Source organism: Aulonocara stuartgranti (assembly GCF_965226115.1).
Source record: "Aulonocara stuartgranti genome assembly, chromosome: 13".
Taxonomy (NCBI): Eukaryota; Metazoa; Chordata; class Actinopteri; order Cichliformes; family Cichlidae; genus Aulonocara; species Aulonocara stuartgranti.
In genome coordinates, this window is record NC_138949.1 from 27,075,089 (window position 1) to 27,098,045 (window position 22,957).

The window sequence follows — 22,957 nt, forward strand, 5'->3', positions numbered from 1 at the left end:
AAGTTGTGCAGATTGAGACACCACTACACTGTCAAAATTTATGTACTACACAAGTAAGTATGTAGTGTAGGAGTCTACTGCATGAAAGCATACTTAGCCAAGCATCTGAACCAAGGCATGCTGAGGGGCTTAAGTAAGCACAGTATCTTACAGGATGAAATTAGTGCATTTTAGTGGCAAATAAAAAAACAGAAAATGGCACAATTGTGATTCAGTTAATAATCTCACTAAGTGCACCTGATCTTCTCAACTTGCTCTACAGTTGAGCAGCATCCCTTCATACTGAATGCACTACATAAACTTTAAAATATTTTTGAATGTAGAGTGTACTAATGTAGCACAGAGTGATACATTGTGGGTTAACATCACATTAGCAAATGCTATGAGCCCAGTTTTTGAGAAACACAACAGGATGAGGGAAAATGTCCTATTCGCAAGTATATTGTTTAGCTGTGGAACATATGTATGAGGTTGGACTTGTAAAAGCTAAATATTAGACACTTTCTTTCTTCAGTGTTATTTCATTGTCATCAGTACCTGCTGCCATTACTTAAGTTTGTTTGACTGGCAAAGTTCACACAGGGGGCATCTCCAAGTAAACAGTGTCAGGTTACGTTACTGTTACGTCTCGACATAACTGTCTGCTACCTCTAGCTAGTACTAGGTGTAGTTTGAGCGATGATCTGTTATATTTATGTGTGGTAAAACAGTAATGTGGTAACATGTAGTTAGCCTCGATTAGGGTAAAATATGTTCCATCTACTTTCATTGCAAGAATCTCGGCACATGCATATTGCTATATATTGCTGACCACACTCAGGGTATACACCTTATGAGTGAAAATAAGCAAAGCATTCTCTGAAACACTTTTAAAAATGACTGAAAATTGTGGAATAATGTTAAATGGAAAAGGTGAGGATTTTGTCATGCATTTATCCACAACTACAGGTATAAAAAATATACAGTACAACTACAGCAAAGCGGCTTTCTACTTCCAGTAGGGAGGCCTTTGCGCCAAATGAGTTGCTGCTTCTAGATAAACGACAATTCAGTTATTGTGAAAAAAGAAACGTCAATGGGATCTAATACTTTAGTTTATTGCACTTGATTGGATGTAATGGTTAAGGCGATTTATGTTAATGCTACAAAATTACTCTGTTCTGTTTTTTATACTGTTCAGTACACGTACATTTAAGGCAGACTGTTGTATCTTGTGTCTTTACAGCTTTGGTTTCCTGAGGACAATCCCTCAGTATTGGACCACCAATGCTTCCTAGATATTTTTCATAACAACCATGGTCAGGATTGGTTTTGCTCTTAGTATCATATGCCTCTTATTGTTGTGGTCTGATTTTGGTTTAAGAGGAAATGTTGGCAAACAGCTAAAGAAGAAAAAATGATGTGGTGGTATCCCCGAGGATCATTTTGAAACTTAATAGATAAGAGTAATAATTTTAAGCAATGGAAATCTGTCATTATGTTTTAGCAAAAAAAGAAAAAAAATCTATTGCTTTTGGCTGCTATGTTCAATTATTTCTTTAACAATGGTGACAATTTCCTTGCTGACCCAAAAATGTTGAATGAAAGAATATGAGAAAAATCAGAGTGCAGATCTCATGGAAACACACATGCCTTCATGCACACATAAAAGTGCACAAAGAAGCATGCACGGGCAAGCTTGCACACATTCAAATGTAGCTGTTGCGTGTGGATGAACACACACACACACACACATGTGCACGCGCACATACACACTGAGCTCAAGTTCTGTGCTTGATTGTCTTACCATCAGTCATTCTACCAAGTGGTAATTGAAAACATCTCCCCCAGCCCCTGGCACCCATTACAAATAAGACACACTGGGGCTTTCTCCACACAACACAAAGCATAATAACAAATAGAGGGAGAGCGACTAACAGAGAAAGAGAAGCATGCTGTAGTTTTTGGCACAACATGAAGAGAACACACTCCCAGTGATTGGTGGAGGGCCAAATCCATTTTTCCAAAAAGGGAAAAGAAGAAATATATGTTTCCCTGACAAACAGACGAAGCACTTGTCCCTGGCCGATTCATAAATCGTTATATTCTGAGCTCAAGTCTTTGGAAAGTCTATTAGTTCCGGGTGTCTTCTTATCCTCCGGTTTCTCTGAAATTTGAACATGAAGCACACAGAAAAGTCAACCAACACAGAGATGGACAAATGAAAAGAAACAGCCATAAAGCAAATAACTGATCTATAAATGCCTTCATAATCAGGCTCCTCGTATGCCCAGTGACCTTGTTGTTATAGTCAGAATTTGGGTTTTTTTAACACATGTAGGATCCAAAAGGAAATTAAGGTGTCCTTACATTATTCTTCATTTGGACCAACAGCTTTTTTGTTTGTTTAGTTTTAGGTTTCAACATGCGGAATTCCTGACCTGCAAAATTCACATTGAATAATAGCTAGGATCATTTTATCCTCAAAAATAAAAGAGCTTTAAATTAACAATTTATATTTTGTACCGTCTTTTGGTAATTTTTTATTCAGGTTTATGTTTTTATAAGCCCGTGAATGCTGTGGTGTCTTCATGCAACATATTTGTTCCTCTACAAATAAACTAAAAAAAAACATATTGTACAGTTCTTATATATGCTTCTATACAAGGCCATTCCAAGCACAGAAAAAAAGCATAGTTTTCTGTCATTTACCTTTAAATATCTTTTTAATCAAGCTCAGTCAGGGCTTTTTTTCATAATGTATCTTGTGAAAAGAGATGATAAGTCAGAGACCCATGATTGACAGTTTTAGATTAAAATCAGTGCAGTAGAACAGACATATCTGATTCTACGGCTTACATCAGCTGTCCTTATTGTGCTGCACACTGCTCTTTCTTGTCAAAACCTGCATCTCGACCGTTTGCAGCACAGTCAGAGAAGAAAAGGAAAAAATAAATTACGGTATTCTTCCATATAAAATAATATCAAATCAAGAATGCATGGTTTACAACAAATGGCATGTGTATGTGGAAATGTACCTCCTGGAAAGATGTAATAAACACAGAATTATTAAATCACCCCCACGCTGGGAATAAAATTCCTCTTAGGGAATTTAAAGACTGTATCACTCATGTGATTTACAAGTTATCATGTCCCTGTGGCCTACTCTACATTGGGCAAAGCAAGCAACCTCTTAAACAGCAGATATGTGAGTATAAAATAAAATCTGCAAAGACATACCCTCTTCATTATATTTCTGTGGGATTGAAAGCTGGTGGCGTTTGTTAAGTTACAGCAAAGAGAGAAACGCTTTGGATGCACACACTTCACACCACATGGAGACAGTGATGATTTCAGTGGGAAATTCTTTTGGAATTCTTCAATGGATGAATGTGTCTGGAGATCATGTCTGTGATCACTGTACAGTACAGTACAGCTGAGTGCAATCTTAATGGTGCATTGATGGGAACCATTAAAAAAAGTCAAATGTGATTAAGTTTGTAATATGCTACCTTTTTGCAATTTGTTAAAATTAAAATAAAATTGCTTCTGAAGACCAGTTTTCATAACAGACCTCTAATGACTTTCATATTTGCTTGAAATTCTTGCGTTCACAAACACAGTGCAAATGAACTCAACACAGAGGAACAGAAATGCATAGATGCGCGACTCCTACGCATACACGTAAACTTTAATGGACCCACAATGCTAATGTCTATCACATGTCAGACTTATTAAAATGCATGGTGTTTGTCATGACCTGGAGGTACAAAAGTAGACGACACAAGATTTAATTGGCATCTGAGAATAATAACACCTGGAAGCTGCCCACGTCTTGTCCGTGTGGCCAGACTGCATTCCCCACATACACACCAGCACCACCATTCAAAACAAAGGCTGATCAGTGAAGCAGAAAAAAAGTGAGAGGAGGTGGGGGCAGAGCGGGGTGAAGAAAAAAGGCGAGGCTGACAAGCAATGATTGATGTTCGCCCATCACGCGAGGCCTGACACTCATCCCTCTCCCTCCCTCCATCTTGCAACAAAGTCACCAGTATGTGTGTACGTGGATGGATGGATGTTTTCCAGTGTGTGTGTTCCAAACTAAAACCCATTCAATCAATAAAGCAAGGCTCTCTGAGTCGCAGGGCAATAGCCAGATTGCTGACTAGACAGAAGAAGAGGCGTAGGAGAGCACATTTCACATGTAGATTAAAATCCCAGCATGGTAACCTTTAGCGTGGGTTGCATGTGGGCGGTTGAGTGGCTGTGTAGTGGGGAGGTTTGCAGCATGTAAACAGGCCTTATATGTCAAGGTGGCATGTGTGACACAGAACAGGCTTGTTTTGATAGTATTGATGGAGAAAACCACGGTTGAGGTGATTCGTTGGGGGTACTCTGCTTGGTGTAGATGCAAGAAAACTGGCACGTATAACCAAATAAAAACTACACTTAATTTAACTCGAAGAATGAAAAACTACAAATCAGTTATGGCTGCACGAGTGATTCTTATATTTCAGATGATGCAAGCTGTTCTGAGATTTCCCACATCCACCAAAGCAAGTCCTTGTTTGCTTTGACTGCATTTGTTTTCTGCAAACAGAAGCTGAAAATGTGAATCAAAGAGCTGGTTTTGTTATCCATGCACAGCTACAGCACACACAGCACAGAAGATCCAGGTCATGAAAGCCTTTGCGTGTGTTTCACCAAACATTCAGTTTGAGGTCTGTTGTGGAAAAATGTCCCGGGCACACATGGAACGTGGCCTCCTGTAGCGGGAATAGCAGTTTGTTTGGGGTAAACAAAGGTGGAAGGTTGGTATTCACAACAGTTCTCAGTGTTGAATCAGCATTTAATACGCCAGCCAAATGTCCTGGGCAGAAACATCATAGGTCTGATGATTACCAGCAGGGATGCAGCCAAAATAAAAATACACAAAAACCTGATGGATCATTTTGAAAACACACAAAAAAGTGGCATTTCTTTTATGTTTGTAGTCTTTTAGGGCCTCGTAATTTTTTTTCTGCACACTTTTTCCATAAATATGACCAAACCATGACTTTTGTTTTTCCAAACGTAACCTACTAATTTTAGTGTCTAAATCTAACAAAGAAATATAAGACTAGTCTAGTGTGGGATTCAAACTCTAGTCTCTCATGTGAACCTCCTGTGATTGCACCTGCATTATCTCTTTCTTCCCAATGGGTATTTTCCAGTTTGTGTCCATGAGCACAAATCAAAAATGTCATGACTATTTCACAGACTGCCATCAGGCTGTAGTGCAGCTGTTTTCTGTGTCCATATTGACTAAAAATGTGGAATTTGTGTCATTGAACAAGATTTAATAGATTATGTTTTGTATTTCAGCAAGTGTAGTGAAACTGAACCTTTACGTAGCCCATCAGAAATGTGAGAACAGACCAAACCTCGAGATCTGTGCCTAATCTATCTTTTATGCATCTCTCTTTGGAAGTGTACAAGACAAGAACACACACAAATACAAATCCCAGTATAGAGCAGAAAGTTGTCCAAATCCAGAGCCTACTGCTTTCTGTTTTCTCTCTCTGATAAAGTATAACACATAGAAGAGGCTCATATGTATCGCAGATCGAGGCTCTCGCCCAGTTATAAGACTTAGGTTATGTTCAGTAATGTACTCACTTTTTCTAGCTCACACTCCCAAACACACTAAAAACCAAACAGCAAGGAAAAGAAAGGAATGCCAACACGCAGCAATGTTTGTAGAACAGACTTCTCCTCAAAGGCAAATTGGGGGTCCCCAGTCAAATTACTCGAGCTGTTTCCAAATGCAAATATGTGTTACCAAATCAACAAAGCAACTAAAGATGCAAATCGAGAGAGTGCTGTGCTGCTCGTTTAGCATCTGTTGGGAGGCAAAAGAAATGAAACATTTCCATCAAGACTTTGCCCTGTGTTTTCTCCGTTGAGAGCAAGACGCAGATTTGTATATTTTTGTTTGAGGATTCAGTTTTACATGTCTTCACAAGGAGTCGGGGCCTTGCTTGGCAGTGTGGGAGTACACCAATCGGGTAGTAACTGAAACTACCTTGTTTTTGTAGGGCTAGTTAGCTGCCAAGTCTGCAGTATGTAAAGAGGGTTGGGAAACAGGGGAGACATCTGAGCCGAGATGAGGAGTACACCCCTGCAGCTAATATGCTCTACCCCAGAAGGGAGGTTGGAGTTAAATGTCCAGGGCGAGTAAGCCTGAGACTTGGTGTTTGGCATTTGTTCAAGGAATTTATCATTCCATGTTCTGTGTGTGTGAACTGTTTACTTTTCTACATACAAAAAGAGGTTATCTATTTTGCTATTTTTAATTTGTTTAATTCAAATGAGAAACAAGGGTAAATACAAATGATCAATGTGAGTGATAGTGTTATGTTGGAAGGGTTGAGATTAGAGTTAGTCTCGGGACTGGAGTTGAGTAAAGGCTACTGTTGCAGTACAGACAGCAGCAGTACTTCAGTTTAAAAGTAGTTTTTTAAGGCAAAGAATAAGAAAAATACAGTGAAGACTGCATGTAGGAAGAACAGAATGTTTTTGAATCATTTACATTTGTTTTGGCTTTTTTACAATACAAGAAACACATCCATACTCTGCGTACACTATAATGAACTTCCTTCCCTCCTCTGAAGCAAGTCTTAAATGAGAGCCAGATGATATAGCAGTGCAGAGACGAATATCATTAGCTAGTCACCATCAGCTTGCAGGCACAGGCAGGGCCCAGCATGACCCTGAAAAGGTCACAACAACAGCTCGTGTGCGTGCGTGTGTGCAGTGGGTGGGAGGCTCTGGAGCAGTGGGGAAGCCTGGGACCTCTATCCCACAGGAGAGGTCAGCTGGCAGGTGCTTGTGCACTCCTGTGTGTGTGTGTGTGTGTGTGTGTGTGTGTGTGTGTGTGTGTGTGTGTGTGTGCGTGTGTGTGTGTGTGTGTGTGTGTGTGTGTGTGTGGTTGATCTGCTTTGCACATTGCATAGGGAACCCCTTGGCCCCAGCAGTCTTGCTTTCCGTTGCATTTTCCATGGTGTGTTTCTGCATTGCATTTGTGTGCGTGTGTGTATTAGTTTGGCAGCTGGAGTTCCACTCAGCTGGCCTCTCTTTATGCAGTCCTGCTTCAAATAATGAACTGTGTCTCTGCACAGTGGGGGCCATTTTTACTCAGGAGCACACAACTCACAGAAGCTAGCGCCACTTAACATTTTAGCACCCAGCTTATATATTGGGTCACTTACTGAACAACAAAGCAAAAACTAAGCCTCCAATTACCTCCAGATCCTTAAGGCCCCAATGTAGAAAGGATCTGCTGCCTCATTCTCTCCAGACTTTTTAATATCAATCTGCTTATAACTAAGTGGTCGAAAGCTAATAGCTAGCTTCAATGCTTCTGCTGCTCTTTTTTTCCTCAGGGGAAGATTTGGCACCTCACTGTAAAGCCCAGCAACAAAATTACCTCAGCCTAAACCTGTCAACAGACCATTACAGCCCACGTTGACTATTATGGGCTGGGGAGAAAAGGGCCAAAGCCATTGTAGCGCAAAGGTGTTGGCAGATATAGGCTTGAGGAATGTGGCAGCGGAGATATTTGTTGGCTGTGTGCAAGAAAGTCTCGCTTCTCAAAACAAAGTAAAGTCTGCAGCCCCTTATCAGCATGCTTAATAGAGCATGAGATCTATTTGGATGAAGATTAAAAAACAAAAAACAAAACAAACAACAACAACAAAAAAATCCCAGTGATAATCCAGCTTGAAAAGTGTACAAGTTTAGGAATCTAAGAAAGTTGAGTTGACTGCAGAGCTTTCAGTGAGATAATAAATCCTTCACAAATAGTGTTTTTTCTATTCCTCTGTTCCATTCCAAAGCAATGATTTAGATTATAATAACAAGACAGTTCGGTAGACAGCTTCATCCTCCTTATCGCTCTTAAGTCTGAGTGCCATTGACCTTTACATGACTTTTTAGCCAACAAAATATATCATAGTGATTAACTACTTGCAAATTAGTCAGACAGCAGAGTTAAATAAACAACATACTGTATAAGTTCTGCCCGAGGAGGTCAAAAAGTGGTGAACAGTAATATCACTGCAAGGGATGTATGTTTGTCTTCACACCAAAGCTTCCAATATCTTAACAAGACGCAAATACACTGTTAAAATCCTTTTACGCAAATGTGACTCCATCTTTAATGCCGTACAATCCATCTTCTTTCAGTGAATTTCCAAAGAAATCCAGTTACAAGGTAAAATACCGAGCAATGATTAAAATAAGTGTCCCAGCAAAACGGCACAAATAAGTCTAAACAAGTTTTGAAAAACATGACACCTCTTTCTCAAAGCATGTTCGACACTTAAATACTGCCCGATGATGCTCACTGGCTTTCCATCACTGTCCGGTGTGGATGGAGTACTGGAATTTGGCAACTACCCTTTGAATCCCCCTGTGGGGAGGGCAGTCATACCTGGGGGCCCATGAATGGAGCCTTCAGGTAAAGCACTGTTGAAACAAATCTTAAGCTGCCTAATGACACGCACCGTGAAACTCTTCACAGGTCATTTACGCTGCTGACAGGCTGCTGCCAGAGTACTGCACTACACCTCCTCCTCCATCTGTGTGTGTGTGTGTGTGTGTGTGTGTGATAGAAACAGACATGACACAGATATACAGACTGATAAGAGAGAAACAGCCAGAGATAGAGTGTAAGAAAAGGTGAAAAAAACTGATGTATGTGTGATATGTATTAGTCATACTCTGGGAGGTAATCTGGGAGCTATGAAAACACTGTTTAGCCTTTCTGCAGCATGGCCTCACAGCATGGGAAAACGATTAGAGATGCTATCTCCACTGGCCGCTCAGCACTTGGTTGAGGGAGGCAATAGCTACCTCAGGTCATATTTCTAAAGATGTTTAATTTATGTTTGCTGTTCTTGGAGTCTGTTTTGCGGCACAGTGAATGCACTTAGAAAACCTGGCTTCATATTAATCTGCTGCAAGTGTATTGGTAATCCAGCACACTAGTATGCCCCCAGGTCTCATTACTCACTTCTGCAATATGAACCCCATGCTGGGAGAAGAGCAGCAATAAGAAGAAAAGAAAGGAAGGGATGAAGCTAGTGTTCGAGCTTGAGTTTCCTTAAGCAGTAATAGCAAACCAACTATTTAGACAGAGTCTTCTGTACAAGCCATAAGTGAGAAGAGTGTGTTGCATCAGTCGGTAGTGGAAAACCACCAGTTATCCCAGCTGTGGGTGGGTTTTCTGGGTCATTTTTGCTTGGTTCTAATTAGATAGTCATTAAAATTAATCTAATAACAATAGAATGTTTCTGTTTTGCATTGGGGTCAGCCCACATCAATGCAGTATGAGTCATGTGAGCTAACGCGAGAAGGGCTTTAACAAGGTTAACTAAATAAAATAATAATAATAATGATAAAATAAAAATAATAAAAAAATGCCTTACTAGAAATGTTAAAATGTGAAAGTTACCATAAAAGTTAAAAGTCGTGCTGACAAGAATGATGAAACAAACAGATCAACAAGAACATCTGTGGTCTGAAACATCAGCCTGTCAACTAGTGTCTAAACTTGCAAACATCCCTTAGACAAGTAAAAAGAGAGGAGTGGTCATTCAGATCAAATGGGGCAAAACCCCACCTGTTGAAACATAGTGTGGTTTTGCTTCATGTGAGTGTAGATCTATATTCAAAGTGCTGGAAAACAATGGTACAAATATAGAATATAGAAAATTCAGATAATCAGAGAGAAGCAGAGACACACACACACACACACACACACACACACAAAAACCCTAAGGAAAGACACTTTTGATAATTAGGGTGTACACACAGCAATTGTTGTAGTCTAAATAATTTAAACTGTGGGGTCAACAGAAGACATCTGTATAAGGAAGTGACATCAAACCGAAAAGCTGCAATACTTTCTGTTGCCGACATCATTTATTTTCAAATAAAATGCCTGCAAAGATAAGGAATCTCTGTTTCACAGATCAAAAAGCCAGCACAGACACACAAACACACACAAAAGCTCCTTCACGGCAGTTTTTGAGGGCACAATCGTTGACTTTACCAGCACAGAGGAAATCCGAGAAGATTCCTTTTTTCATATCTTTCATCGGTGCAGAGCTCAGGAGTACTGTGATGAATGACAGTTTTGATCTACTTTATATAAATGCTCACACATCAGTGGCGTATGGTTGGATTGAGCCAAGAATAGCAGCCTTTCAGCTGTCATGCCATGAGCATTGTATTCCTAGTTATCGTTGCTGATTTTTTTATCTTAAGAGTAAAGTAAAAGTATCAAAGCTTAAAGTAGTCCTTTACATTTTGTCTACCACTGTTTTTAGAGTGCTTAAACATGCAGCTGTGAATATCCAAATGATCTCAACTTGCCTTTTCAGTCGTTTTTAAAGTACAGTATATTTATTCTACTTGCTGAATAGACTTCTTTCTTCTTGCTTGTTTAAGAAATGACTGTTTTCCTAATAGATCAGATGACACAACACAAATCTGTCCGTCATGCACTCTCCCTTTCTCCTAAATTGCTACCACACCATCCTGCACCCTTCTCCATCTTCAATTAGCGTCTTCACACATCACTTTCAAGCTGCAAACTCTCCTCTTCCAAAAATGAAAACATTCACATAAGAATAGACAGTTTAAACAGGTGCTATGGTAACATAATCGTCACTGGGGCAATTACTGCCTTATGCCTGACTAACGGCCATAAATCATTCTCCCTCTACAAAGAGAACGTTGTGGCTCTCCACTCCCATCCAATAATCAGAAATTGCTCCATGTATGGCATGACGAGCGGGTGCTGAAACAGCCCATTCTTCTGCTTGGCGGACAATATTTTGCTCTCTATGGCGACATTACTGGGATCCTTCAGCGAGCTTGATATTGTACCTGCTCTACACCTGTTAGCTTTAGCCAAGGGTTTCATCAGATAGTTGAAATAAATACTAGTCATCATCATAACCATAATCATAGTCATAAAAACCAGAGGCCTTTATGCTGTTGCCAAATTGCCCTGCCATCTGATTTACAGTCAAACTGGGCGGGGAGGGGAAAGAGATAGGGCAGGGAGGTGGATGGCGCCTCTGAATGGAATAAATACTCAAATACACACACCTGCAGACCACCCGTCTCTCTCACACACATATACACACACACACCTGGGAACTCTCACAGGCATGTAATGGGTGGGAATGGTCGTGAAGGAGGAACTCTGAGGAATTCTCTCGGGATTACAAAGGCGAACATTGTACTACCCTCACGCACAATATAGCAGCTGTGTAGAATGATAAGGAGTCAGAAGACGAATTAGCTTTCATATTAAAATAATCCCTCATGTCTAATAACAACAATATTCTTCATAGCGAGGCTACTGCATGCTCACAATGGTTCTTCTTTCTGGGCAGCAACTTGTTGAAAACAAATTTGAGTATTTGTGAAATGGGCCCATCATATCTGCTTGACCTGTCAACAGCCCTGAAATACATAGAGGTTACAGTAATGGACGCCAATAACTCCAGTGAGGAGGCCGTCTGTGTAAACTCAAAATCCTGAGCAGCTGTTCAATACTACAGGGGTGTCGTTGATGTTGCAAAAAAAAAAAAAAAAAGCCTGAAAATGTGAACGAAATTAAATGAAACTGCTACAGACCAATAGCAGCCAACTGTATTCTGATTTATCACAAGACATGAACATAATGAAATTACTGGGGGAATGAATACAGCTACGTTTATCATGCTGTTTTTAAGCAACAGGTACTGGAGTCAAAAGTATTAGGATATATTGAAGCAATTAAGTAGAAACAAAGAAGTCTATTTGAAAGTTTTATTTGAATTTGTCACCTGTATGTCCCAGGTCTGCCCTTTACAGCACAAATGATTAAAATATGATAGGAAAATGTAGTGTGAGTTTCTCATCTTTCTCATTTTCATCCTGTCCAGATATAAAAACAATTTCAAGCCTTGTTTTTCTTTTTTTACTCGTTAAACTTTTTTGAAAGGTGCATAGCATAGCTATTACAGTACAGTTTGCCAGCGGAGGCCACAACGCTGTCTTTACAGTACAACTGTTGATGCTGACCTGTGCAAAACTGAAAGGAGAAACACTGACGTGAGCAAAGAAAGCACAGAGGAAACACAAATAAGAATCATCTATTAAATGTTCAGCTTGGCCTCAAAGCAAAGATTTTGTGTTAGGTTGTGTTGATATCCTTTTATTTCTATTTCTAATAAAGTAAGGCTTTTTTCATTACAAAGTTATGAAGACGAATGAATATTTCAAGTATGCTTTAAAAGAACTGTCAGGCACTTAAGCAGTCTTAGCAGACCCATAAAGCAGAGAACACAGCAGTTAATGCTAATGTTCGCTTTAAAGCGAAGGCATCCATTTCTTATGGATAGCTTCAAAAATACACTGTTATGTGTCAGCCTTTGATGCTACAATTTGAAAAGTGACACAGAGATTAAGCTATTTACTTTTTAACAAAAGCAAAAAGCACCATATAAAAATGTTCTATCCAAAATTGGCTTAAATATCAGAAAGCAACAAACAGAGCATTTGGATTTTTTTTCCATGCTCAGTGGATGTAAACTATATTTCAAAGTAGTGAAGAAGTTTTTCTTTACATTGTCACACATATGAGATTCTGTAACAAACTGTTCCTAAAAAATGCTTACCATGAAACACATTACATTAGCAGCAAAAACAGCCAGTAGTAGGTTCTATATGTGCGGAAAGCTAAGTACATATCCCGGGATCAGGTCATGCACTGAACTATCAACAGTCCTTCATCTTGGATACAATAATCAAAAAACAAGAAATTTCGAAAAAGGGCTGAACCACTTGTATGAAATGTAGAGTGCATTAAGTTGCAAAAAATACTGGCAGGACGAAGTCGCTCTATGGCTTTGTGGCGGTCTGCATTCGCAGTCGCCTCCTGGCCAAAGCTTCCTGTTTTTTCCTCTCAATCTCTGCAGCAGAGCACTTTCCTGTCATCTGGCTTGTGACAAAAACTGGAAAGAGGGAAGAAAAGTGAGAAAACTGAATGAAAAAGAGACAATTTCAGCTTGGTTGTTGCATGACCTCGAGCAAGTTTTCATTTCTAAACATTAAACATCTGCTCATTTGGAAGAACAAAAGAACCCCAAAACATCCAAGTCCAAAGACAAATAAATAAATAAATAAAATCTGTCCACAAATTCATTGGCAATGATGCTTGCTGAGGTTTGGACCCTTGACAAGATCACAAATTAAAGCCACAGTGCGCAGTTTACTTGCTTGGGGGGAAATGGTTAATGTGCACATGCACCGAACTGTCAGTGATTATAAGAACAACATGTGACATCTGTTTTACTTGTGAATTGTCAGTTAAATATCCATTCTTAAAGCAAATTTGATGGAATAGCCATGGCAGACAAATGCATAGAATTAAACAAAACAACTAATGGGGGTGTATTCAGTTACTGGACATTTGACTGAGTCTATCAAAGCAAAGCCATTCTATCTAGTTTTAGATTTATTTGTGTTGTTTTTAAGAAAAAGTATCCGTACATAACACTCTTGGTGGCTTTTTCATTGACAAACATAAAATCCTGTCTTAAAATATTATTAAATTTTCAACCAATTCAAAATTTTTATTCCTATTATCTTTGAATATACAGTTTAGCACAAAGATTTTACACATTTTAGATGTTTAGATTATTCTCATGAGACAGTACTATCAGAGCCTGACTGGTGAAAAATTAATTCTTAAGCATAACAACAAGTCCAGCCATACAGCCAGAGTCATAAAGAACTGTCTTTTTGGCAGAAAGAAAACACATTTATTTAATATATTTTTCAAGGGAGACCTGGCCAGGACAAGGACTCCAGCAGCAGATGTTATGGCCCCCACACAGCACTGATCTCAGCAATAAAGAAGTCAATGTAGGATTGCTTGAAGAGACATGAGACACTGAGACAACTTAAATCCATAGAGGAATTGTGGCAAGCTCTCCAAGATCTTTGGAACAGCCGATCTGCCAACTACCTTGGAAAAACTGCATGCAAGTGTGAGAACTGGTGCTGTTCTGGTTCAGTTTAAAAAAATAATTATTATTTATGAATTATTTTGGAAAGCACGCCCACTATAAATACCCTAGCCTTTTATAAAGTCGCATACATAATATACTTTGATACAATTCGGTGGTAATTATCAAAACTTAGACATCATACCTTTGGTGCTTATGGCTGCTGAGTCAGATAGATTTCTTTTGAAAGCTGTGTGATGGCTCTTGGCGTTGTGTACTGCTCTGGCCATCACTGGATGTTGCTTCATATCCACATTAGCATTTCCAGCCTGGAAAGTTCCAGATGAATCCCCGCACTGACTTAATGTACCCAAATTTGTGTGGCTTCCTGGGAAGCTTTGAGACATCTGTGATTTTTTGTTGGCACCCTTCATGGGAACGTTCCATCCTTGGAAGTTCACAGTTTCATAACTAGCCCTTGGTAATGAGTTAGAACGAACAAAAGCACAAGGTGATTGTCTGTTAGTGCTGGCACCGACGTTCCCAGACCGAGTCATGTTGATGGGCTGCGGCCCTGTGGTTTTCCGTTGTCTGTCTACATCAATATCTTGTTTTTCTTGGCAGTTACCGGAGCTCACTTGGAGCGACTGACTGTTGGCGATCTTCTCCACACTGTCACATACCTGGTAGAGCAGTGCGTCATCATCCCTATCATCCCACAAGCTGTCTGAAATATCTTTAACAGAGTGTTTTCCTAAAGAAGCCCCTCTGTGATCATTAGTGACCTTGTCAGGTTGAGGTGTAGTGGATGTCTTTGCAGTTGCAGATTTCTGGTCAAACATCTGTGGCTTGGGTTGTATAATGGTGAAGTTGGACTTAGTGGAAACCTCTTTGGCCATCTGTGACCGCAAGTTGGGGTTTGGCTCTAATTTGAAAGTGTTTCGGTTGGTAGTCTTCAGTTTGGGACAGAGTTCCTGGAGTGTCAGTTTTGTTTCAGAACTTTTCACACTGCAGCTAGGCTTGCAGTTTAGGTTTGAAGGCTTGTGTGCAGGGATTGCATTTGCAATGGGTTTACGAACAGGGGTAGAGTGAGTAGTGTTTGTCTTAGTCTCAGACTGAAAGGTGGTGTTAGGATTGGTGTCATGTTGCTCATTGGGCTTATGGGTCATCGCCAGCAAAAAAGGGTCATTAAGTAATTCATCATTCTCCCAGTCATCATCAAAGTCATCACAGTTATTTGCACTACAGCTATTAGTTCCCTTTTCTTCAGCAGGATGTGCAGCTGTGCCAGACTTTTCAGCTGATTTGAGCTCTGATTGTTGGTCTTCGGATAAAGCTGCATTCACAGGTTGGCCTCTTATTTCCTGTGAACAGGTGGATACTGCAGAGCCACGGCTTAGCCATGCACTCTGAGTGGAGCAGTCAAACAGAGCATGCAGCTCTGCCTCTATCTGGTCTGGTGCCGATGGGTACTTTAGGTCCTTCAAGCTATCATGGAGTGACGATGGTTTCAGTTTTGTTTCAGAAGTGTTCAGACATTCATTAAGATTGATCACAAGGCTTTCTGAAGTTTCCTTATCTTGCTGCATGCTCTCATCAAACTGCCTGGCGAGTTTCATGAGGTCCTCCACACTGCTTTGCCTATGTAGACAAAAGGAAAAAGGAAGAAAGACGCTTATGAGCACCCATACAGGCTGCATATGGTGGTACATAATAACAATCTATAGGGACAGTATTTTGGTCAATATATTGATTATTCACCTAGAGGATTTCTTCCTGAGTCTTGGCTTTTGAATCTCTGGTGTGGCGGGCATGGCACTGTCACCGATCCACTGCAGCAAAGAGGAGTCAGTCCTTTCTGGTTTTACATCCTATAAAAGAAACAAGCACAAGGTTGAAGTGTGTTTACAGATATGTGCTAGAAAAGACTGAAAGTCTACCTATAATAAATAATAATTTAAAAAAATACTTTAATCTTAATAACTGTACAGTACTCTGTTTTTGTAACTATTGTCCATGATGTAAATATTTTTTTTCTGTAAAAATTGTGTGTGTTTCTGTTCTGTTTGTATATGTGCTTTTCTTCTGCTGCTGTTACAACCACATTTCCCCTTGTGGGACAATTAAAGGATTATTCTATTTTATTCTAAATGAAAATTATTATTTTTTTTTTTATTTAGTTTGTGATTAATTATATTTACCATGGCATTTAGAAATAACCATTTTTGCCAAATATCAATATGAAAATAATAAAAAGCTGAAAAAACAACAGACCTTTGGAGCAATGCGGTTCACAATATCAGATATTTCCACAGCTCTAGTGTTCCTGAGTCCTGAACCCAAAAAACGTGACAATAACACACATGATAGAAATTAGCAAAGTGGTAGAGTCATGATGACTGAAATGAAAAGCACAAGCTTACAATTGAAATTAATCTACTATAAAAAAAAACCTATTCAGAAATCGTTTATGTTGCCATTCATTTAGAACCTGCTGATGAGATGTGCCAGCAAGTGTGAGCTGAGTGTCGGTGTTGTTTACCAGTATGAGTCTGAGTGGGAGATGTGGAATCCCAGATGATATCTTGTGAAGGTTCCACATCTCCTGGAGAATCTCCATTAGCCAAGCCGGTGTATCTGCTGCAACCTCGATGCTGGGGACTTTGAAAATCTGTGCACAGAGATATCAAGTGCCACATCAAATGAGCTAAAAATAAATCATATTCAACTTGGTAACGTTAAATTTACTTGCATGTATTTATTTAGCACCGAGTCTTTAGTTACTTTAAACTTTATGTTAGACATATCAGTAAAGACAAACAGGAGAACAATAAAAGATGTATCGTGATGACAGTTCACACATGAACAGATTCTCTTAGTGTAGTCACAGTTAAAGCCATAATAATATTTATATGATAATTTCCTGAAAAAAATACTTGCTGAACACAATATAAAAACTGGGAAAATATCTGGTCAAAAACTTGTGTTTTGAATCTTTCTATTTTAGCAGCTTGAGGAGGATACATAATGGTCATTTAAAGCCTTGTCTGATTTGAGTCACTGAAATATAGCATTACAAGAGGGCTGGCTGCATTAAAAGGACATATTCCAGAATGCACGCAACATGTGTTTGTCTAATTAAAACAATCCAGCTATGAGCAAACAATTATTTAGATAAGATCATGCATCATATCTTAAAAGATATTCGAACATGTGGCAACACTTTCTGTATATTCGGAATGCAGTTTATCCTTCCTAGACAGTCTCAGTACTTTACAACTGGTTAGAGTGGAATTAGTGGTGTGTCTATGGTGAGATAACACAGCCAGCTGGCATGTTGTCACTGTCAGTCGCTCGTTTTGATCACCTCATGGCCGCCTTTACTCTTCTGTGTATACAAACACTTGTTATGGTCTTTAGTTAAGCTCGCGTTGAGCCGCAGATCGTCGCCTATATTAACAGACACACAGCCTCACCTTTAGAGACGGGCGTCGTTGTCGTGTCAGGCATCTGTTTTGCTGCTTTCGTGTCTTGTGTTTTTTTGTAGCTGAGTTTGGAGACAGTCCTCCACAGTTCAGTGAACTCAGCATGCGTCCTCGCCTCTGACATGGCTGCACAAAACAGCGGCGGCAGCAGCAGCAAAGCCAACTCTGCGTTACATCGTTTCTTCAGCACTTTCCTTTGTGGCTTTCAACATTGCGGCTAACAATTTGCCTTCGAGAGATTCAACGTTTCTTTGCAGTCTTGTTGTGTTCGCTCGCTCACTCAAAGCTAGCCGCCATGTTTGCTTGTGACGTCACCAAACCTACGGCTGCCGGGTAGTTTTTTCGCAGTTCGTTTGACTTCTGGCAAAGCTAAAGCCTGTGACAGGTATGTACGAAATGATTTCTCCGTGTCCTGAAATATTCTTAATAAGTTATATTTCAGCTCTGTAGATATATATTTAAAAATCTACTGTATAAATATGATTAGGTTTACTGGCTAAAGTTCACCACTTCATTCTCCAATTTTAAATTCAAAATCTAGGCGAAGGCCTTCTCTTAATTCCACTATATTTACGTGTCATATTCAGTTTACTATTCTAGCATATAAAATACAATTAAGACTACATTAAAAGAGTATAATTGTGTGTCGCAAAGCGCAGATGGGCAAAATTAGTTAATCTTCTCACAACGAAAAAGATTATTGAAATACACCGAGATACTACAACATTAGAACCGCCGTTGACAGAAAAAACTACCCCTGAAAGCACACTAAACAATTCACAGCAGCCATTTTTATATGAAATTCAAGGCAAACATGAGTGGTACTAATCACATTAATAATTACATTGAAAACGTTGCTGTCTTTTTCACAAAATCAAGTTTAGAAAAAACTTTTGCCCTGTAGCAAAACCTTCTAACCTTCTACCATCTCTACTGTAAAATAATTCATGCCATTTATGTCATAATGTCTCTGTCCAAACTCCCCAGATCATGTTCTACTGAACTCCCTCAGGATGCATGGGAACAAGCCAAATCCACAGAGGCTTCACTCTGCAACCTGCAGGATCGCCAGGATTTGCTTCTCATTTTTCTGGTGCCAGAAGCCGCAGGGCACCATCAGAGGTCCATGCCCTGACAGGTCAAAGCTGTTTTGGTGGCAAACACGATACTAGGTAGGTAGGTGGATTAATGTAGTTATTGTTGTTAATTGGTGTATTCCTTGTGGTAATGCACCAGAAATAATAATTCAATACTTTTGCCTCCTTGGGATTTAGTTTTACAAAAATGTAATTTGTACTCTGTCTTGTATACTATAAAATGGTATGCCCCAATGAACAAACAAAAGGGGGAAAAAGTCATGTTTTACTTCCTGGCAACATTATTCAAGGCATTGTGTTCACTTTTAGAGAGTCTTGAATAATGTTGCTCAATGTTACCATTGGTCAAAAACAGATATTACAAACAACTTGTTTATTTCAAAGGTAGTGATAGCCCAGAAAGGGATCCTTAAATCTAAGTTTGGAAAGGCTGGTTTAAAGCAGTACAGTAAATAAATCAGACAGCTGATTAGTTGTATCCAAATGTTTTTTCCAGAAATGTAATTAACCTTTTTTGGCATTTTTGGACCACTTTTACACTTTACACCTGTCTTTAGTCAAAAAAGACCATATTACATGGAGTTTGAATTGAAAATAATACACATAGTTATATTTCTAGACCTTAAGATCGAGAGTCAGGGAAACTATTAAATACAGTTTTTATTCTGGGCACAGGGCCATGCTTCTTTTGAGCCAAGGTGGCTGGTGGGTCAGGGGCTTATCTTTTGTTTTAGTTTGTTAGGGAGTCAAAATCCGCGTCCAAGATTTTTTCTCAGATGAATTTGAACTTCTAATTAAAATACATCAGTCAAATGTGACATAAACACTTGCGCTATCCAAACACGGACACTGCCTTCACACAGCTTTTCTGACCTTTTAGCGTTGTCTCAGGCTGTTTTTAATTCAACTTTGTCTTGATTATCATGTTTTTGTTTTTTGTGAGGGCTTTCTGGACTTGGAGGACTTGTTAAATATTCAAGACTTTCATTCAGGGCTGTTCTACATAGTTTTTACAGTTATTGTTACCTATTATGGTATTCAGTCCGAATGAAATGAGTCAGGTCTTGGAATTTGTTTGGGACTCAGCTAGGCCTTAGTCATATCCTTTCTAACTATATTTGGCTTTTTACTGAGTGAACATCAGAAATGTTGGCTTTTTGCATGCATACGTCATGGTCGAATGAATAATTACTTCAGTGGTAGCAGGTTACTGACGTACAAGTTGATGACTCCTGATTATTCATTATGTTTCTGAAACTGCTCCATGTTTCCACCATCATCATCTTCTTATCTCTGAAAGCTGAGAAAAGGAACTACGTGATGAATGGTGCTGTGTTTATTTAACCATGTCATGCGTGACAGAGTTTCCACTGAAAATGCTGCATGACTCCATTGATGAAAAATTAAATGTGTGGTTTAAAACAAACACACACACAAAAACTGGAAACTCCCCTGTTCTTATTTCTGAAAGGAAATTAAACTTCTGACTATAGACTGGTGGAAATTTTATTTTTTAGTCAATCACAGTTGATGCTTCTTCTTGTGAAAAACATCTATTTCACCAAAGTTGTCAGAGGTTCTGCTAGTGAGGATATGAACTGTCATCAATCAGTTCTCGTGTGTTTAACTCTTTTCTATATACTTGCAGGTTTGCAGAATGTGATTAGTTCAATCTTGATTTGATCTTATTCCTATTCTGTAATCCAAAAGCTGTCTTTCTGCTCCTAATTTTAAAACGTTAATGCAACTGAACAAATATTTTACATAGAAAATAAATGTGGATTTTTTTTTTACACATTTTGTAAAATTCTGCATAGCAATTTCCAAAATAAAGCACTAGATGGTGCTTGTATACCTCCTTGGTATTTCATGTGTGTGTGTGTGTGTGTGTGTGTGTGTGTGTGTGTGTGTGTGTGTGTGTGTGAGGAGTAGAGGGTTGGGAGGGGATACAGTAACTAAAGTCAATATAAACTGAATGCAGATTTTGTAGAAAATATACACTGAGTTGCTGTGGTGCTGGAATATTATTTAGTTAAAACACACACACGCTGCAGTGAATCACAATGCTTGATTATGCTTGATTCTGCTTTGATTGTTTTCATTTGGAAGCAGTTCATCAGCATAGGGAAGCCAATCAACTGTGTTTCTTTGATTTAAAGCCAGAAACTGTTATGAACAGACGACCTGTAGTCCTGTCTTCGACTTTCCCTGTTAAAACATAATTCTTGTTCCATCAAAACATCAGCAGATATTCAGCCACCACTAACGATAAGATGCATGTTAGATGAGAACAGCTACAGCATATGTCATCTTTGGGGCACGCTCATTTCATTTAGCGATTTTAAAGTGCCAAGTATTTGTTGTCAACAAATGTGAAAGTTTAAAACATTCTTGTGGCCCAGATTGGTCAGCTTTGTAAAAATGGTTGTTTACTCATTAAAAAGGCAAACCCTACAGTATGCTGCACAGGCAGTCAAAACGTGGATTGCAAGTGGATTTCTTCAATGCAGCTGTATTTAAAATATTACACATTGTTAAAGCTGTGTAATAAGTCTGATTTTGTGTGTGTGTGTTTGGTCAAAAAACACCTAAAAGAAATTTGAGAAAACCTTTGATTATAAATTTCTGTTGTGTAAATTGTGAAAAATAGTACTTTCTCAAATCTAGAGAGCAGAATGTAAGTAATATTTGCATTTCCTCAATGAATGTCTGAAATAACATTTTCGTCTGTTACCTAATCCATTTGAGCACCCTTATCTAAAAAGAAAAAAATTGTCTGTTGCGATGCCACACACTGCACACAGCATACAGCACATTTCTGCCTGTAGGCCATTGTCATGTTAGTGGCGTAGCTGCTGTCAGTGTTAAAGAGGTTAACTGGAACCGCCAGTATGGATGTAACAGTGATTTAATCAACAGTTAGCTACATTTCATGCCTCTCTTTAATGCATTCAGCTAATCTTGGGGGTATCCCCATTGCTCTGTGAAGCGAGCTGTGTCATATCACGCTGCCACGAAAATCCACACCCGGGGGGCGCCGTCTCCTGCCCATCTAAAAGTCACTGTAACACCCTCTGTCACACTGAATACTAGCATTTCTCAGAAGTGATAGTTAGACTGGGGAATAAAGGGCATGGACGTGTCAGCTTGAATTTGAATATGAGGCATCAGCTTGCCTTGTGTTCTTTACCCATTCTGTCATCTCTCCTCCCCCTGCAAGCTTTTTCAAGTCGTGTAACAGCAAGAAAAAAATAATTGCCAAAGCCTGCTAAAGGAGACGAGAGGAAGAACATTTTAGTGTGGATTCTATAAGCCTTGTCTCATTCTTTCCCAGAAGTCTGTCTCCTCAGCTAACTACCTACCGCCTTCTATTTATTGGTTACGCCTGGGTTGTTTAGAAGCAATTAAGGAGCTAATTGTTGAGATTTCTGAGCACTGGGTATTATAGTAAAAAGTAAAGAGCTAATGGCTAATTGCCCAAGCAGCTGCTAGTGTTTATGAAGGAGGAGCAAACATGCCAGGGGATCTACCAGGCGTAGACAGCAATGAGGACAAGGAAGGGCTTGTGTGTGTGTGCGCGTGTGTGTGTGGGGAGGGGGTGATCATCATTGCTGTGGATCCCAGGGATGGCTCACACTGGGCAGCTGCCAGTTGAGTGAGAGACGGAGGAGAATAAAAAGCTCAACTCAGAAAAGTGTCTGCATAAATAATAATCACCTCTTATGGCCTCTGGTTCTGCATCTCCAAGGAGTCCATTGTGGCTTCTGTGTTTGTATGTGAAGGGTATATCACAATGTTTATGCCACCCCCTTCATCCACCCACACCCTCCAACTTTTCTGCCAGACCCCCCCCGTGGGCTAGCAGTGCCTCATGGATGACAGTTAGCATGTGGCAGGGCTCTCTGAAGTGGAAGGGATCCAGGATGCTGGCTTTCTGTGCCAGCTTCACCAAGCTGGGATTTCACCCATTTCACAGTGTCTGCCAATGGCAGGGACTGTGAATGAAAGCATTTGAAACAATGCCTGGTTCTGCAGCGTCAGATCAGTGGGCTTCAGCAATGGTTAGATGCAGCCTAAGGTGGCTTGGCTTCTATCTGAAAGAATCCCAGCAGCCCTTTTGGTCACATGAGGCGAAAAGGAAGTGCTAAAGGGCATCCAACTGCACTCTACTCCAGCGGTAGATTGTTGAGATGAAGAGGAGGAAGAGTCGAAATGATCATCAAAGCGAGGCAGGCATGGTTGCATTTTGATTTGGCTTTCTTGCTCTGTTTATTTCAGAGACTGGTATTATTTCAGGACTCAGAATAAGTTAAACATTTACTTAGCAGGCTTCCAGTTCCTGTCA

The 22,957-nt window shown here is 39.6% G+C and overlaps 1 protein-coding gene and 1 long non-coding RNA gene across 8 annotated transcripts in view; one reads left to right on the forward strand and one right to left on the reverse strand.

Annotated features, from left to right (window-relative positions):
* Positions 1-11,833: 11,833 nt before the first annotated feature.
* etaa1b (ETAA1 activator of ATR kinase b) lies at positions 11,834-17,832 on the reverse strand. The gene is made up of 6 exons (XM_082557118.1): positions 17,507-17,832; positions 16,573-16,701; positions 16,305-16,363; positions 15,792-15,901; positions 14,236-15,671; positions 11,834-13,034 (listed from the first exon to the last, which is right to left on the reverse strand). Exons 1-6 carry the CDS (start codon positions 17,637-17,639, stop codon positions 12,922-12,924), a joined length of 1,980 nt encoding a protein of 659 aa, XP_082413244.1. The 5' UTR covers positions 17,640-17,832; the 3' UTR covers positions 11,834-12,921.
* Positions 17,829-22,957, forward strand: part of LOC309720304 — a 100,505-nt gene continuing 95,376 nt past the window's right edge. For 4 of the 7 annotated variants that reach the window (XR_014280458.1, XR_014280459.1, XR_014280460.1 and 1 more), the window contains exons 1-2: positions 17,829-17,900; positions 18,503-18,691. This is a non-coding gene — a long non-coding RNA (uncharacterized lncRNA). The remainder of the gene's footprint in view (positions 17,901-18,502; positions 18,692-22,957) is intronic. The other 3 variants (XR_014280462.1, XR_014280463.1, XR_014280464.1) reach the window with 1 other exon arrangement.